The sequence below is a fragment of the Bufo gargarizans genome, chromosome 2, assembly GCF_014858855.1.
Source record: "Bufo gargarizans isolate SCDJY-AF-19 chromosome 2, ASM1485885v1, whole genome shotgun sequence".
NCBI classification, from domain to species: Eukaryota; Metazoa; Chordata; class Amphibia; order Anura; family Bufonidae; genus Bufo; species Bufo gargarizans.
Genome location: NC_058081.1, coordinates 51599548 through 51617618, shown reverse-complemented (window position 1 = coordinate 51617618; position 18071 = coordinate 51599548). Strand labels below are relative to the sequence as shown.

Genomic DNA, 18071 nt, shown 5'->3' with positions numbered 1-18071 from the left:
GGTTTACCTGACACAACATATCTTGATGAACCACAAACGGGGAAACACTGACTCTGCCCAAGGTTGTTGTAGAGACATTGAGGTCTGCTAATTCAGGACCCGGCGGCAAGTCCTCCACATCTCCCACCATCACACTTAGCGGGGTTGTCTCCCCCTCTTCCACTGAAGTGGCGGTCACCTCTACCGCTGGCCCTTCGGTCGCAGGTTCCCAGGTTTCTGGTTTGCCCCCTCAGCCGGGCCACTCTGCTAGGGTTACCCCTGTCTCATGGGTATCAGTCACTCTCATAGCAGGCCACAGGGCCGGGAAGCCTGGGAAGTCTCTCCCTATTATGAGTTCATAATGTAGATTTGTGGCAACAGCCATCTTGTGGGTCCATCTACCGACCACCGTGGTTAGAGACACCAGCGCGGTGGGGTAGTCTTTTAAGTCTCCAAGGATGCACATCACCCCGACTTTCCGGCCAGTTTACTCAGTGGACCGCACCAGTGGACTGCTCCGCTCTCTGTATTTACTGACTGACTGCTCCACTCTCTGTATATACTGACTGCTCCACTCTCTCTATATACTGACTGACTGCTCCGCTCTCTGTATTTACTGACTGACTGCTCCACTCTCTGTATATACTGACTGCTCCACTCTCTCTATATACTGACTGACTGCTCTGCTCTCTCTATATACTGACTGACTGCTCTGCTCTCTCTATATACTGACTGCCTGCCCTGCTCTCTATATATACTGCCTGACTGCTTCACTCTCCGTATATACTGACTGACTGCTCCGCTATCTGTATATACTGACTGACTGCTCCACTCTCTGTATATACTGACTGCTCCACTCTCTCTATATACTGACTGACTGCTCCGCTCTCTGTATTTACTGACTGACTGCTCCACTCTCTGTATATACTGACTGCTCCACTCTCTCTATATACTGACTGACTGCTCTGCTCTCTCTATATACTGACTGACTGCTCTGCTCTCTCTATATACTGACTGCCTGCCCTGCTCTCTATATACTGCCTGACTGCTTCACTCTCCGTATATACTGACTGACTGCTCCGCTATCTGTATATACTGACTGACTGCTCCACTCTCTGTATATACTGACTGCTCCACTCTCTCTATATACTGACTGACTGCTCTGCTCTCTCTATATACTGACTGACTGCTCTGCTCTCTCTATATACTGACTGCCTGCCCTGCTCTCTATATATACTGCCTGACTGCTCCGCTCTCTATATATACTGACTGACTGCTCCGCTCTCTGTATTTACTGACTGACTGCTCCACTCTCTGTATATACTGACTGCTCCACTCTCTCTATATACTGACTGACTGCTCTGCTCTCTCTATATACTGACTGACTGCTCTGCTCTCTCTATATACTGACTGACTGCTCTGCTCTCTCTATATACTGACTGCCTGCCCTGCTCTCTATATATACTGCCTGACTGCTCCGCTCTCTATATATACTGACTGACTGCTCCGCTCTCTGTATTTACTGACTGACTGCTCCACTCTCTGTATATACTGACTGCTCCACTCTCTCTATATACTGACTGACTGCTCTGCTCTCTCTATATACTGACTGACTGCTCTGCTCTCTCTATATATACTGCCTGACTGCTCCACTCTCCGTATATACTGACTGACTGCTCCGCTATCTGTATATAGTGATCGACTGCTCTGCTCTCTGTATATACTGACTGCTCCACTCTCCGTATACACTGACTGACTGCTCCGCTCTCTGTATATACTGACCGACTGCTCCGCTCTCTGTATATACTGACTGACTGCTCCACTCTCCGAATACACTGATTGACTGCTCCGCTATCTGTATATACTGACCGACTGCTCCGCTCTCTGTATATACTGACTGCCTGCCCTGCTCTGTGTATATACTGACTGAATGCTCCGCTGTCTGTATATACTGACCGACTGCTCCGCTCTCTGTATATACTGACTGACTGCTCCGCTCTCTGTATATACTGACTGACTGCTCCGCTCTCTGTATATACTGACTGCTCCACTCTCTGTATATACTGACTGACTGCTCCACTCTCCGTATACACTGACTGACTGCTCCACTCTCTGTATATACTGACCGACTGCTCCGCTCTCTGTATATACTGACTGCCTGCCCTGCTCTCTGTATATACTGCCTGACTGCTCCACTTTCCGTATATACTGACTGACTGCTCCGCTATCTGTATATAGTGATCGACTGCTCCGCTCTCTGTATATACTGACTGCCTGCCCTGCTCTCTGTATATACTGCCTGACTGCTCCACTTTCCGTATATACTGACTGACTGCTCCGCTATCTGTATATAGTGATCGACTGCTCCGCTCTCTGTATATACTGGCTGCTCCACTCTCCGTATACACTGACTGACTGCTCCGCTCTCTGTATATACTGACCGACTGCTCCGCTCTCTGTATATACTGACTGACTGCTCCACTCTCCGTATACACTGACTGACTGCTCCGCTCTATGTATATACTGACCGACTGCTCCGCTCTCTGTATATACTGCCTGCCTGCCCTGCTCTCTGTATATACTGACTGACTGCTCCGCTGTCTGTATATACTGACCGACTGCTCCGCTCTCTGTATATACTGACTGACTGCTCCGCTCTCTGTATATACTGACTGCTCCGCTCTCTGTATATACTGACTGCTCCACTCTCTGTATATACTGACTGACTGCTCCACTCTCCGTATACACTGACTGACTGCTCCACTCTCTGTATACACTGACTGCTCTGCTCTCTGTATATACTGACTGACTGCTCCGCTCTCTGTATATACTGACTGCCTGCCCTGCTCTCTGTATATACTGACTGACTGCTCCACTCTCCGTATACACTCACTGACTGCTCCACTCTCTGTATATACTGACCGACTGCTCCGCTCTCTGTATATACTGACTGCCTGCCCTGCTCTCTGTATATACTGCCTGACTGCTCCACTTTCCGTATATACTGACTGACTGCTCCGCTATCTGTATATAGTGATCGACTGCTCCGCTCTCTGTATATACTGACTGCCTGCCCTGCTCTCTGTATATACTGCCTGACTGCTCCACTTTCCGTATATACTGACTGACTGCTCCGCTATCTGTATATAGTGATCGACTGCTCCGCTCTCTGTATATACTGGCTGCTCCACTCTCCGTATACACTGACTGACTGCTCCGCTCTCTGTATATACTGACCGACTGCTCTGCTCTCTGTATATACTGACTGACTGCTCCACTCTCCGTATACACTGACTGACTGCTCCGCTCTATGTATATACTGACCGACTGCTCCGCTCTCTGTATATACTGCCTGCCTGCCCTGCTCTCTGTATATACTGACTGACTGCTCCGCTGTCTGTATATACTGACCGACTGCTCCGCTCTCTGTATATACTGACTGACTGCTCCGCTCTCTGTATATACTGACTGCTCCGCTCTCTGTATATACTGACTGCTCCACTCTCTGTATATACTGACTGACTGCTCCACTCTCCGTATACACTGACTGACTGCTCCACTCTCCGTATACACTGACTGCTCTGCTCTCTGTATATACTGACTGACTGCTCCGCTCTCTGTATATACTGACTGCCTGCCCTGCTCTCTGTATATACTGACTGCTCCGCTCTCTGTATATACTGACTGCTCCACTCTCCGTATACACTGACTGACTGCTCCACTCTCCGTATACACTGACTGCTCTGCTCTCTGTATATACTGACTGACTGCTCCGCTCTCTGTATATACTGCCTGACTGCTCCACTCTCCGTATATACTGACTGACTGCTCCGCTCTCTGTATATAGTGATCGACTGCTCCGCTCTCTGTATATACTGACTGACTGCTCTGCTCTCTGTATATAGTGATCGACTGCTCCGCTCTCTGTATACACTGACTGACTGCTCTGCTCTCTGTATATACTGACTGCTCCGCTCTCTGTATATAGTGATCGACTGCTCCGCTCTCTGTATACACTGACTGACTGCTCCGCTCTCTGTATATACTGACTGACTGCTCCGCTCTCTATATATATACTGTCTGACTGCTCCGCTCTCTGTATATACTGACTGCCTGCCCTGCTCTCTGTATATACTGACTGCCTGCCCTGCTCTCTGTATATACTGACTGACTGCTCCGCTCTCTGTATATACTGACTGCTCCGCTCTCTGTATATACTGACCGACTGCTCCTCTCTCTGTATATACTGACTGCTCCACTCTCTCTATATACTGCCTGACTGCTCCACTCTCCGTATATACTGACTGACTGCTCCGCTATCTGTATATAGTGATCGACTGCTCCGCTCTCTGTATATACTGACTGCTCCACTCTCCGTATACACTGACTGACTGCTCCGCTCTCTGTATATAATGACCGACTGCTCCGCTCTCTGTATATACTGACTGACTGCTCCACTCTCCGTATACACTGACTGACTGCTCCGCTCTCTGTATATACTGACCGACTGCTCTGCTCTCTGTATATACTGACTGCCTGCCCTGCTCTCTGTATATACTGACTGAATGCTCCGCTGTCTGTATATACTGACCGACTGCTCCGCTCTCTGTATATACTGACTGACTGCTCCGCTCTCTGTATATACTGACTGACTGCTCCGCTCTCTGTATATACTGACTGCTCCACTCTCTGTATATACTGACTGACTGCTCCACTCTCCGTATACACTGACTGACTGCTCCACTCTCTGTATATACTGACCGACTGCTCCGCTCTCTGTATATACTGACTGCCTGCCCTGCTCTCTGTATATACTGCCTGACTGCTCCACTCTCCGTATATACTGACTGCTCTGCTCTCTGTATATACTGATCGACTGCTCTGCTCTCTGTATATTCTGACTGCTCCACTCTCCGTATACACTGACTGACTGCTCCGCTCTCTGTATATACTGACCGACTGCTCTGCTCTCTGTATATACTGACTGCCTGCCCTGCTCTCTGTATATACTGACTGACTGCTCCGCTCTCTATATATACTGTCTGACTGCTCCGCTCTCTGTATTTACTGACTGACTGCTCCGCTCTCTGTATATACTGACTGACTGCTCCGCTCTCTATATATATACTGACTGACTGCTCCGCTCTCTATATATATACTGACTGACTGCTCCGCTCTCTGTATATACTGACTGCCTGCCCTGCTCTCTGTATATACTGACTGCTCCACTCTCCGTATATACTGACTGACTGCTCCGCTCTCTGTATATACTGACCGACTGCTCCTTCCTCTGTATATACTGACTGCTCTGCTCTCTGTATATTCTGACTGACTGCTCCGCTCTATGTATATACTGACTGCTCCACTCTCCGTATATACTGACTGCTCCACTCTCTGTATATACCGACTGCCTGCTCCGCTCTCTGTATATACTGACCGACTGCTCCTCTCTCTGTATATACTGACTGCTCTGCTCTCTGTATATACTGACTGCTCTGCTCTCTGTATATACTGACCGACTGCTCCGCTCTCTATATATACTGACCGACTGCTCCTCTCTCTGTATATACTGACCGACTGCTCCTCTCTCTGTATATACTGACTGCTCTGCTCTCTGTATATACTGACCGACTGCTCCGCTCTCTATATATACTGACCGACTGCTCCTCTCTCTGTATATACTGACTGCTCTGCTCTCTGTATATACTGACTGCTCTGCTCTCTGTATATACTGACCGACTGCTCCGCTCTCTATATATACTGACCGACTGCTCCGCTCTCTATATATACTGACCGACTGCTCCTCTCTCTGGACCACCAGCTGTTCAATAGGCTGACCCTGTAGTTGGTTTACCTGACACAACATATCTTGATGAACCACAAACGGGGAAACACTGACTCTGCCCAAGGTTGTTGTAGAGACATTGAGGTCTGCTAATTCAGGACCCGGCGGCAAGTCCTCCACATCTCCCACCATCACACTTAGCGGGGTTGTCTCCCCCTCTTCCACTGAAGTGGCGGTCACCTCTACCGCTGGCCCTTCGGTCGCAGGTTCCCAGGTTTCTGGTTTGCCCCCTCAGCCGGGCCACTCTGCTAGGGTTACCCCTGTCTCATGGGTATCAGTCACTCTCATAGCAGGCCACAGGGCCGGGAAGCCTGGGAAGTCTCTCCCTATTATGAGTTCATAATGTAGATTTGTGGCAACAGCCATCTTGTGGGTCCATCTACCGACCACCGTGGTTAGAGACACCAGCGCGGTGGGGTAGTCTTTTAAGTCTCCAAGGATGCACATCACCCCGACTTTCCGGCCAGTTTACTCAGTGGACCGCACCAGGGTAGCCCTTACTAGGGTCACCAGACTCCCTGAGTCCAGCAGAGCCTCCACCGGAGTGTCTCCCACTTCCCCCTGGCACAAGTGATCTAGAGACTCTGGGGTACCCGTTGTACACAGCCTCCTGGCATATAGCAACTGACGGTAGCCATAGTTAGTGTCCATTGGCTCAACCCGATGGGGACAGTCAGCCCTTACATCGCCAGGTTCCTGACACCGCCAGCAGACTATTGGAGCTAGGTCCGCCGTGGGTACATCCCGGGCGGGCTTTATCGGCTCAAATCTCTGGGCCTGGGGTGGAGATTTACGGGGTTTGCCGACCCCCCTCCGGACAGAACCCTCCTTTAGATTCCTGGTAGCTTCATAGCGTTCCACCAGGTCCACCATCTCAAGGGCATTGCCAGGAGACACCTAGGCGATCTAGTGCTGCAGAGGGAGTGGCAGTACCCTCTAGAAGATATTGGCCAATAGTCTATCCAGCATAGCCGAGGGTCTCAGCACATCAGGCTGTAGCCACTTTTGCAAGAGGTGGAGTAAGTCATGATACTGGGTCCTCGCAGGCTCAGCCGGCTTAAACCCCCACTGATGTACCTGCTGGGCCAGGACCAACACATTCACCCCCAGTCTTGCCAAAATGTAACCCTTTACTTTTTGGTAGTCGGTCGATTGATCGTCCGGCAAGCCGAAATACACCCACAGGGAATCGGATGCCAGGAATGGAGTGATGACCTCAGCCCAATGGTCACGGGGTAGCTTTTCCCTGATGGCCACTTTCTCATACATCGCCAGGTAGGTTTCGATGTCGTCTGCGGGGGTCATCTTAGGAATCGTGGCGCGGACTGCTTTCCGGGGATCGTGGACGCTCGGGGTTGCTCCTGCTGTCTGCAAAGCCATCATGTGTTGTAGCAGCAACTGGTTAGTCTCCTGCGGCCGCTTATTAGCCTTGCGTTGCTGCAGGCTTGTCTCTCGCTGCTGCAGATTAGCCTCCATGAGGGCCTTCACAACAGCCTCCGTTTTGTCATGGGGCACTGGTTGTAATACAGCTGGTTTAATGTACGACATACAACCATGCCTGAAAAATGCAGAAACCAAAAATATCGGCGTTCACGCCCGCCTCACTGCTCTTGCCCGCATCTTCCACCAATTGTGGGGTTTCGCTCTGGTAGACAGGATTAGCGGACGCAGTATAGAGGCAACAACAAGTTCTTTGGATCAAACAGTTCAGTGTTTTATTCACACTTTAGGCAAGTGACAAAACAAGCAGTCATAATCAAACAAAAAGTCACCTTGCAATGTTGGTGGTAATCCACACCATGCGGCAATTCTGCCTCAAAGAGTCCTTGCTGATAGCAGCACCAATCTGTTTTCACGCCAAACAGGTAGCAAGCCTTCATCCAGACACCAGGCTCCCAGATCCCAACACAGAGACATGGCTTCTGAGCCCAGCTGCCTATTTAAGGACAGCCAGGTCCTGCCAAAACCCGGACCGGGATTTAAAATCTGGTTCAGAATTTGACATGCTGGGAGGAAAATACCTGTTTTCCCAGACCAAACCTCTCACTGTGTCACAATACTGACCGACTGCTCCCCTCTCTGTATATACTGACTGACTGCTCCACTCTCTATCTATACTGACCGACTGCCCTGCTCTCTGTATATACTGACTGACTGCTCCGCTCTCTGAATATACTGACTGACTGCTCCGGTCTCTCTGTATATACTGACTGCTCCTCTCTCTGTATATACTGACTGACTGCTCCACTCTCTATATATACTGACCGACTGCTCCGCTCTCTATATATACTGACTGACTGCTCCGCTCTCTGTATATACTGGCCGACTGCTCCGCTCTCTGTATATACTGACTGACTGCTCCGCTCTCTGTATATACTGGCCGACTGCTCCTCTCTCTGTATATACTGACTGACTGCTCCGCTCTCTGTATATACTGACTGACTGCTCCACTCTCTGTATATACTGACCGACTGCTCTGCTCTCTGTATATACTGACTGCTCCACTCTCTGTATATACTGACCGACTGCTCTGCTCTCTGTATATACTGACTGAATGCTCCGCTGTCTGTATATACTGACTGACTGCTCTGTTCTCTGTATATACTGACCGACTGCTCTGCTCTCTACTGATTGACTGCGCGGCTCTCTGTGTATATTGACTGACTGTTATGTTCTCTGTATACAATGCCTGACTGCTCTCTCTGTATATACTGATTGACTGCTCCGCTCTCTGTATACAATGCCTGACTGCTCCGCTCTCTGTATATACTGACTGACTGCTCTGCTCTCTGTATACAATGCCTGACTGCTCTGCTCTCTGTATATACTGACTGACTGCTCTGCTCTGTGTATATACTGACTGACTGCTCTGCTCTCTGTATACAATGCCTGACTGCTCTGCTCTCTGTATATACTGACTGACTGCTCTGCTCTCTGTATATACTGACTGACTGCTCTGCTCTGTGTATATACTGACTGACTGCTCTGCTCTCTGTATACAATGCCTGACTGCTCTGCTCTCTGTATATACTGACTGACTGCTCTGCTCTCTGTATATACTGACTGACTGCTCTGCTCTGTGTATATACTGACTGACTGCTCCGCTCTCTGTATACAATGCCTGACTGCTCCGCTCTCTGTATATACTGACTGACTGCTCTGCTCTCTGTATACAATGCCTGACTGCTCTGCTCTCTGTATATACTGACTGACTGCTCCGCTCTCTGTATATACTGACTGACTGCTCTGCTCTCTGTATACAATGCCTGACTGCTCTGCTCTCTGTATATACTGACTGACTGCTCTGCTCTCTGTATATACTGACTGACTGCTCTGCTCTGTGTATATACTGACCGACTGCTCTGAAGCCCTGTACTGGATGCACACAGGATAGCTCTTTATTGAATGCATGGTGGATAGCTCTGTACTAAAGGCATGGTGGATATCCCTGTACTAAGGGCACAGTGGATAGCCCTATACTGGATGCACGGTGGATAGCCCTGTACTAAGGGCACAGTGGATAGCCCTGTACTGGTGGCACGGTGGATAGCCCTGCACTGGTGGCACGGTGGATAGCCCTATACTGAGGGCATGGTGGATAGCCCTCTACTGGATACATGGTGGATAGCTCTACTGGTTGCACGGTGGATAGTCCTGTACTGGTTGCACAGTGCATAGCCCTGTACTGGTGGCACGGTGGATAGCCCTATACTGGATGCACACAGGATAGCTCTTTATTGGATGCACGGTGGATAGCCATTTACTGGATACACAGTTGATAGCCCTGTACTGGATGCACGGTGGCTAGTCCTGTACTGAGATACACAGCTCAGCAGACAGTATCACACATGATAGGATTAGATACACGGCTCAGCAGACAGTATCACACATGATAGGATTAGATACACGGCTCAGAAGGCAGTATCACACATGATAGGATTAGATACACAGCTCAGCAGACAGTATCACACATGATAGGATTAGATACCCAGGGCAGCAGACAGTATCACACAGGATAGGATTAGATACCCAGGGCAGTAGACAGTATCACACAGGATAGGATTAGATACACGGCTCAGCAGACAGTATCACACAGGATAGGATTAGATACCCAGGGCAGCAGACAGTACTACACAGGATAGGATTAGATACACGGCTCAGCAGACAGTATCACACAGGATAGGATTAGATACACGGCTCAGCAGACAGTATAACACATGATAGGATTAGATACACAGCTCAGCAGACAGTATCACACATGATAGGATTAGATACCCAGGGCAGCAGACAGTATCACACAGGATAGGATTAGATACCCAGGGCAGCAGACAGTATCACACAGGATAGGATTAGATACCCAGGGCAGCACACAGTATCACACAGGATAGGATTAGATACACGGCTCAGCAGACAGTATCACACAGGATAGGATTAGATACACAGCTCAGCAGACAGTATCACACAGTATAGGATTAGATACACAGCTCAGCAGACAGTATCACACAGGATAGGATTAGATACACAGCTCAGCAGACAGTATCACACATGATAGGATTAGATACACAGCTCAGCAGACAGTATCACACAGGATAGGATTAGATACACAGCTAAGCAGACAGTATCACACAGGAGAGGATTAGATACACAGCTCAGCAGACAGTATCACACAGGAGAGGATTAGATACACAGCTCAGCAGACAGTTTCAGATATCATAGGATTAGATACATGGCTTAGCAGACAGTATCACACAGTACAGGATTAGATACACGGCTCAGCAGAAAGTATCACACAGGATAGGATTAGATACACAGCTCAGCAGACAGTATCACACAGGATAGGATTAGATACACGGCTCAGTAGACAGTATCACACAGGATAGGATTAGATACACGGCTCAGCAGACAGTATCACACAGGATAGGATTAGATACACGGCTCAGCAGACAGTATCACACAGGATAGGATTAGATACACAGCTCAGCAGACAGTATCACACAGGATAGGATTAGATACACAGCTCAGCAGACAGTATCACACATGATAGGATTAGATACACAGCTCAGCAGACAGTATCACACAGGATAGGATTATATACACAGCTCAGCAGACAGTATCACACAGGATAGGATTAGATACACAGCTCAGCAGACAGTATCACACATGATAGGATTAGATACACAGCTCAGCAGACAGTATCATACAGGATAGGATTAGATACACAGCTCAGCAGACAGTATCACACATGATAGGATTAGATACACAGCTCAGCAGACAGTATCACACAGGATAGGATTAGATACACAGCTCAGCAGACAGTATCACACAGGATAGGATTAGATACACAGCTCAGCAGACAGTATCACACAGGATAGGATTAGATACACAGCTCAGCAGACAGTATCATACATGATAGGATTAGATACACAGCTCAGCAGCCAGTTTCAGATATCATAAGATTAGATACATAGCTCAGCAAGGATTAGATACATGGCTTAGCAGACAGTATCACACAGTACAGGATTAGATACACGGCTCAGCAGAAAGTATCACACAGGATAGGATTAGATACACAGCTCAGCAGACAGTATCACACAGGATAGGATTAGATACACGGCTCAGTAGACAGTATCACACAGGATAGGATTAGATACACGGCTCAGCAGATAGTATCACACAGGATAGGATTAGATACACGGCTCAGCAGACAGTATCACACAGGATAGGATTAGATACACAGCTCAGCAGACAGTATCACACAGGATAGGATTAGATACACAGCTCAGCAGACAGTATCACACAGGATAGGATTAGATACACAGCTCAGCAGACAGTATCACACAGGATAGGATTAGATACACAGCTCAGCAGACAGTATCACACAGGATAGGATTAGATACACAGCTCAGCAGACAGTATCACACAGGATAGGATTAGATACACGGCTCAGCAGACAGTATAACACATGATAGGATTAGATACACAGCTCAGCAGACAGTATCACACATGATAGGATTAGATACCCAGGGCAGCAGACAGTATCACACAGGATAGGATTAGATACCCAGGGCAGCACACAGTATCACACAGGATAGGATTAGATACACAGCTCAGCAGACAGTACCACACAGGATAGGATTAGATACACAGCTCAGCAGACAGTATAACACATGATAGGATTAGATACACAGCTCAGCAGACAGTATCACACATGATAGGATTAGATACACAGCTCAGCAGACAGTATCACACAGGATAGGATTAGATACACAGCTCAGCAGACAGTATCACACATGATAGGATTAGATACCCAGGGCAGCAGACAGTATCACACAGGATAGGATTAGATACCCAGGGCAGCAGACAGTATCACACAGGATAGGATTAGATACCCATGGCAGCACACAGTATCACACAGGATAGGATTAGATACACAGCTCAGCAGACAGTACCACACAGGATAGGATTAGATACACGGCTCAGCAGAGAGTATAACACATGATAGGATTAGATACACAGCTCAGCAGACAGTATCACACATGATAGGATTAGATACACAGCTCAGCAGACAGTATCACACAGGATAGGATTAGATACACAGCTCAGCAGACAGTATCACACAGGATAGGATTAGATACACAGCTCAGCAGACAGTATCACACAGGACAGGATTAGATACACAGCTCAGCAGACAGTATCACACATGATAGGATTAGATACACAGCTCAGCAGACAGTATCACACAGGATAGGTTTAGATACACAGCTCAGCAGACAGTATCACACAGGATAGGATTAGATACACAGCTCAGCAGACAGTATCACACAGGATAGGATTAGATACACAGCTCAGCAGACAGTTTCAGATATCATAGGATTAGATACATAGCTCAGCAAGGATTAGATACATGGCTTAGCAGACAGTATCACACAGTACAGGATTAGATACACGGCTCAGCAGAAAGTATCACACAGGATAGGATTAGATACACAGCTCAGCAGACAGTATCACACATGATAGGATTAGATACACGGCTCAGCAGACAGTATCACACAGGATAGGATTAGATACACAGCTCAGCAGACAGTATCACACAGGATAGGATTAGATACACAGCTCAGCAGACAGTATCACACAGGATAGGATTAGATACACAGCTCAGCAGACAGTATCACACAGGATAGGATTAGATACACAGCTCAGCAGACAGTATCACACAGGATAGGATTAGATACACAGCTCAGCAGACAGTATCACACAGGATAGGATTAGATACACAGCTCAGCAGACAGTATCACATAGGATTAGATACACAGCTCAGCAGACAGTATCACACAGGAAAGGATTAGATACACAGCTCAGCTGACAGTATCACACAGGATAGGATTAGATACACAGCTCAGCAGACAGTATCACACAGTACAGGATTAGATACACAGCTCAGCAGACAGTATCACACAGGATAGGATTAGATACACAGCTCAGCAGACAGTATCACATAGGATTAGATACACAGCTCAGCAGACAGTATCACACAGGAGAGGATTAGATACACAGCTCAGCTGATAGTATCACACAGGATAGGATTAGATACACAGCTCAGCAGACAGTATCACACAGTACAGGATTAGATACACAGCTCAGCAGACAGTATCACACAGGATAGGATTAGATACACGGCTCAGTAGACAGTATCACACAGTACAGGATTAGATACACAGCTCAGTAGACAGTATCACACAGTACAGGATTAGATACACCTCCTCTGCAGTACACGGGCAATGATCTGTGTCCTTCTTGTCACTCTCCAGCTCTCTCTCCCCCTCTCACAGCAGAACGTGCCAGTTTTTGGATGCCAGTGTTCCACGTCTGCCCGCCAGCAGATGCCAAGTGTGTGGGTGCAATGCCCTCCATCATACGACCTCCTCCCTCGGAGGTGCTCAGCGACCGCCTGTCCGGCCGCGTTCACCTCACCGTTAGTTTTCCGTTCTTCTGAGAAGAACAGAAAAATAACGGTGATGTAAACCCCCCGTATCCGATAATGATAAGTGATCGGCCGATGACAGGGGTGGCTGCAGACGCTATTACCAGATGTTCCCACGTCCTCCCCCATCCTTTGTCTTGTCACGTTCCTTTGTCCTATCTCTTGCCTGGACAAGTCCACTGTGCATAACAATAGAGGGGGATGAGGGGAGTTGGGCCTGTTAGTACACCCCCCACAGGTAACCATGCGAGGACTATATTTTTGGCCTTTCCCTTCCCCCACAAATCACTGGGGGAACAATGGAGACCCCCGGCCCCAGCCTCATCACCGTCTAATAAAAGGCTCTGCAACTTTCTGTTTCTATTTCAATTACAATTTTCAAGATCTCTGCTTGCTGTCAATGAATGAGAACAGCCTTCAGTCCTGCTCATACAGCTGAGGGTTTGTTACAATATATCAGCCTAGGCAGCTCTCCCCTACACTGATACATTGTAACAAACCGCACAGCAGAAGAGAGATTGTATTGTATGGACTGCATGAAATCTGACCAGAAAAATGCTTTATCAGAAGTCAATGGGTTAAATGTAGCTCCAGCGGCTATATAGGGCAGGGGCGCTGTGCCAGTGTTATGGGTGCACTGTGGATGTCACTGTTATGGGGGCACTGTGGATGTCACTGTTATGGAGGCACTGTGGATGTCACTTATGGGGGCGCTGTGGATGTCACTGTTATGGGGGCTCTGTGGATGTCACTGTTATGGGGGTACTGTGGATGTCACTGTTATGGGGGATCTGTGGATGTCACTGTTATGGGGGGCACTGTGGAGGTCACTGCTATGGGGGGGCACTGTGGATGTGACTGTTATGGGGGACTGTGGATGTCACTGTTATGGGGGCACTGTGGATGTCACTGTTATGGGGGAACTGTGGATGTCACTGTTATGGGGGCACTGTGGATGTCACTTATGGGGGCGCTGTGGATGTCACTGTTATGTGGGCACTGTGGATGTCACTGTTATGGGGGTACTGTGGATGTCACTGTTATGGGGGCGCTGTGGATGGCACTGTTATGGGGGCGCTGTGGATGTCACTGTTATGGGGGCACTGTGGATGACACTGTTATGGGTGCACTGTGGATGTCACTGTTATGGGGGCACTGTGGATGTCACTGTTATGGGTGCACTGTGGATGTCACTGTTATGGGGGCACTGTGGATGTCACTGTTATGGGGGCGCTGTGGATGTCACTGTTATGGGGGCACTGTGGATGTCACTGTTATGGGGGCACTGTGGATGTGACTGTTATGGGGGACTGTGGATGTCACTGTTATGGGGGCACTGTGGATGTCACTGTTATGGGGGAACTGTGGATGTCACTGTTATGGGGGCACTGTGGATGTCACTTATGGGGGCGCTGTGGATGTCACTGTTATGTGGGCACTGTGGATGTCACTGTTATGGGGGTACTGTGGATGTCACTGTTATGGGGGATCTGTGGATGGCACTGTTATGGGGGCGCTGTGGATGTCACTGTTATGGGGGAACTGTGGATGCCACTGTTATGGGGGCGCTGTGGATGCCACTGTTATGGTGGCGCTGTGGATGCCACTGTTATGGAGGCACTGTGGATGTCACTGTTATGGGGGATCTGTGGATGCCACTGTTATGGGGGCACTGTGGATGACACTGTTATGGGGGAACTGTGGATGCCACTGTTATGGGGGAACTGTGGATGTCACTGTTATGGGGGCACTGTGGATTTCACTGTTATGGGGGCACTGTGGATGTCACTGTTATGGGGGCGCTGTGGATGTCAGTGTTATGGGGGCACTGTGGATGACACTGTTATGGGGGCACTGTGGATGTCACTGTTATGGGGGCACTGTGGGTGACACTTATGGAGGCACTGTGGATGTCACTGTTATGGGGGCACTGTGGGTGTCGAGTGACTGTTATGGGGACTGTGGATGTCACTGTTATGGGGGCACTGTGGATGTCACTGTTATGGGGGAACTGTGGATGTCACTGTTATGGGGCACTGTGGATGTCACTGTTATGGGGGCGCTGTGGATGTCAGTGTTATGGGGGCACTGTGGATGACACTGTATTGGGGGCACTGTGGATGTCACTGTTATGGGGGCACTGTGGGTGACACTTATGGAGGCACTGTGGATTGCCACTGTTATGGGGGCGCTGTGGATGTCACTGTTATGGGGTATCTGTGGATGACACTGTTATGGGGGCACTGTGGATGACACTGTTATGGGGGCACTGTGGATGACACTGTTATGCGGGCACTGTGGATGACACTGTTATGGGGGCGCTATGGATGTCACTGTTATGGGGGCACTGTGGATGTCACTGTTATGGGGGCACTGTGGATGACACTGTTATGGGGGCACTGTGGATGACACTGTTATGGGGGCACTGTGGATGTCACTGTTATGGGGGCACTGTGGATGACACTGTTATGGGGGCACTGTGGATGACACTGTTATGGGGGCACTGTGGATGACACTGTTATGGGGGCACTGTGGATGACACTGTTATGGGGGCACTGTGGATGACACTGTTATAGGGACACTGTGAATGACACTGTTATGGGGGCACTGTGGATGTCACTGTTATGGGGGCACGGTGGGTGACACTTATGGAGGCACTGTTGATGTCACTGTTATGGGGGTATAACTCTCAGCAGGTTCTAACATTGATTTAGGATATGGATATGTTCTATGACAGCTGGGTTACAGACCATGTGACAAGCACCCAGCTTTCCCAGGCACAGATATTATTCCGTATTCAGTATATGGTGACCTCTCAGTAACAGCCTCTCCTCTCTCTTCCAGGTTTCAGGATGCTGAGGGCTACGTGCTATATCCACAGATCGGGGACCGCCTGGACTTGCTGTGTCCTCGCTCCGAGCCTCGAGGTCCTTTCTCCTCCTCCCCCTATGAATATTATAAGCTTTACTTGGTGGGCACGGAAGAAGAGGTCGTAATGTGCTCTGTCCTGCGGACACCCAACCTCCTCCTCACCTGTGATCGCCCCGGGCAAGACCTCCGCTTCACCATCAAATTCCAGGAGTACAGCCCCAACCTGTGGGGTCATGAGTTCAAATCCCATCGGGACTACTACATCATCGGTGAGCACGTCTGTGATGTCATAATGGAGGATGACGCCCTCAGCCTGGCTGCCTCTGCTATATCTTCACAGTTCTCAAGGCTGTTTTTACGATACAGAGCTCCAAATCCCCTGCACAGTTACATCACAGAATTCTGTTTGCCTGCAGCCACCACTAGAGGGAGCTACCTGTATACAATTTATACATTAAATTCACTAATAACACAGTATGCAGTGAGCTCCCCCTAGTGGTGGCTGCAGTCGGTCAAGCCTCCCATCCTCCACAGAAACAATAGGAACAGCCATGTATGGACGAAGCTCCAATCAATAGGTATGGCTGTTTGAAGACTAATAGAACTGGGGGCGCTGTTGCATTGGTGTCTTTGAAGATTCTGCCAATATATAAAGGTGAAAGTTGGTGCTGCAGCAGACAACCAAAAACCGCAATAAGATTTGTGACTGAATGATCCCCTAGAAATAGCAGACACTTGGCTTAGTCAGGGATTACTCTACAACATAAGCTATTTTAGGAGGTAGTCATTTTATAGGAGTTGGTAGTATCCCTTTAAGTAACTGGATGCCAGAGGTTAAGTATCCATGGCATACAAGGCAGGAACCTATTAGCATTTACTGAAGCACTGAAGGGTTAAAAAATAAAACATGGCTGCTTTCTTGCAAATAATAGCGTCACACTGTGGAGCTGCAGTACCAGACACAACCTATGGACAGATGTGGCACTGTTTTTGGAAACAGACCTGTTTTTCTTATCCTGTGCCACAAGTATCAGATTCTCTAAAGGTGATCTACATCAGAAATCGTCTGAGGCCGAGTCATGTAGATCTTCGACCAGTACAGATGGGGTTTGGAGGAGCTCTTCCATGTCCATGATGGACATAAAATAGAGAAGACGTCCCATCACAAAGACCAAAATGGGTGTCCATTATAGTCCATGGTTTCTCTTTCCACACCATGTCTGTGAAGGTTCTCATTTATCCAGGTCATTGAATATCTGTAAAGAATAAATCAAGGCAACTGGACTTACTGTAGATTTCTTGAAAACTTTTCGCTCGTTCTTCCAACAAGCTTTCTCAATTCTGAGTGACTGAGAAAGCTCGTTGGAAGAACAAGTGAAACGTTTTCAAGAAATC

The 18071-nt window shown here is 48.5% G+C and overlaps 1 protein-coding gene across 1 annotated transcript in view; it reads left to right on the top strand.

Moving 5' to 3' along the window:
* EFNB3 (ephrin B3) overlaps nt 1–18071 on the top strand; it is a 63993-nt gene that overhangs the window by 30701 nt on the left and 15221 nt on the right. Inside the window, exon 2 of the mRNA XM_044282894.1 lies at nt 16650–16945. Within this exon, the coding sequence (XP_044138829.1) occupies nt 16650–16945 (296 nt within the window). The remainder of the gene's footprint in view (nt 1–16649; nt 16946–18071) is intronic.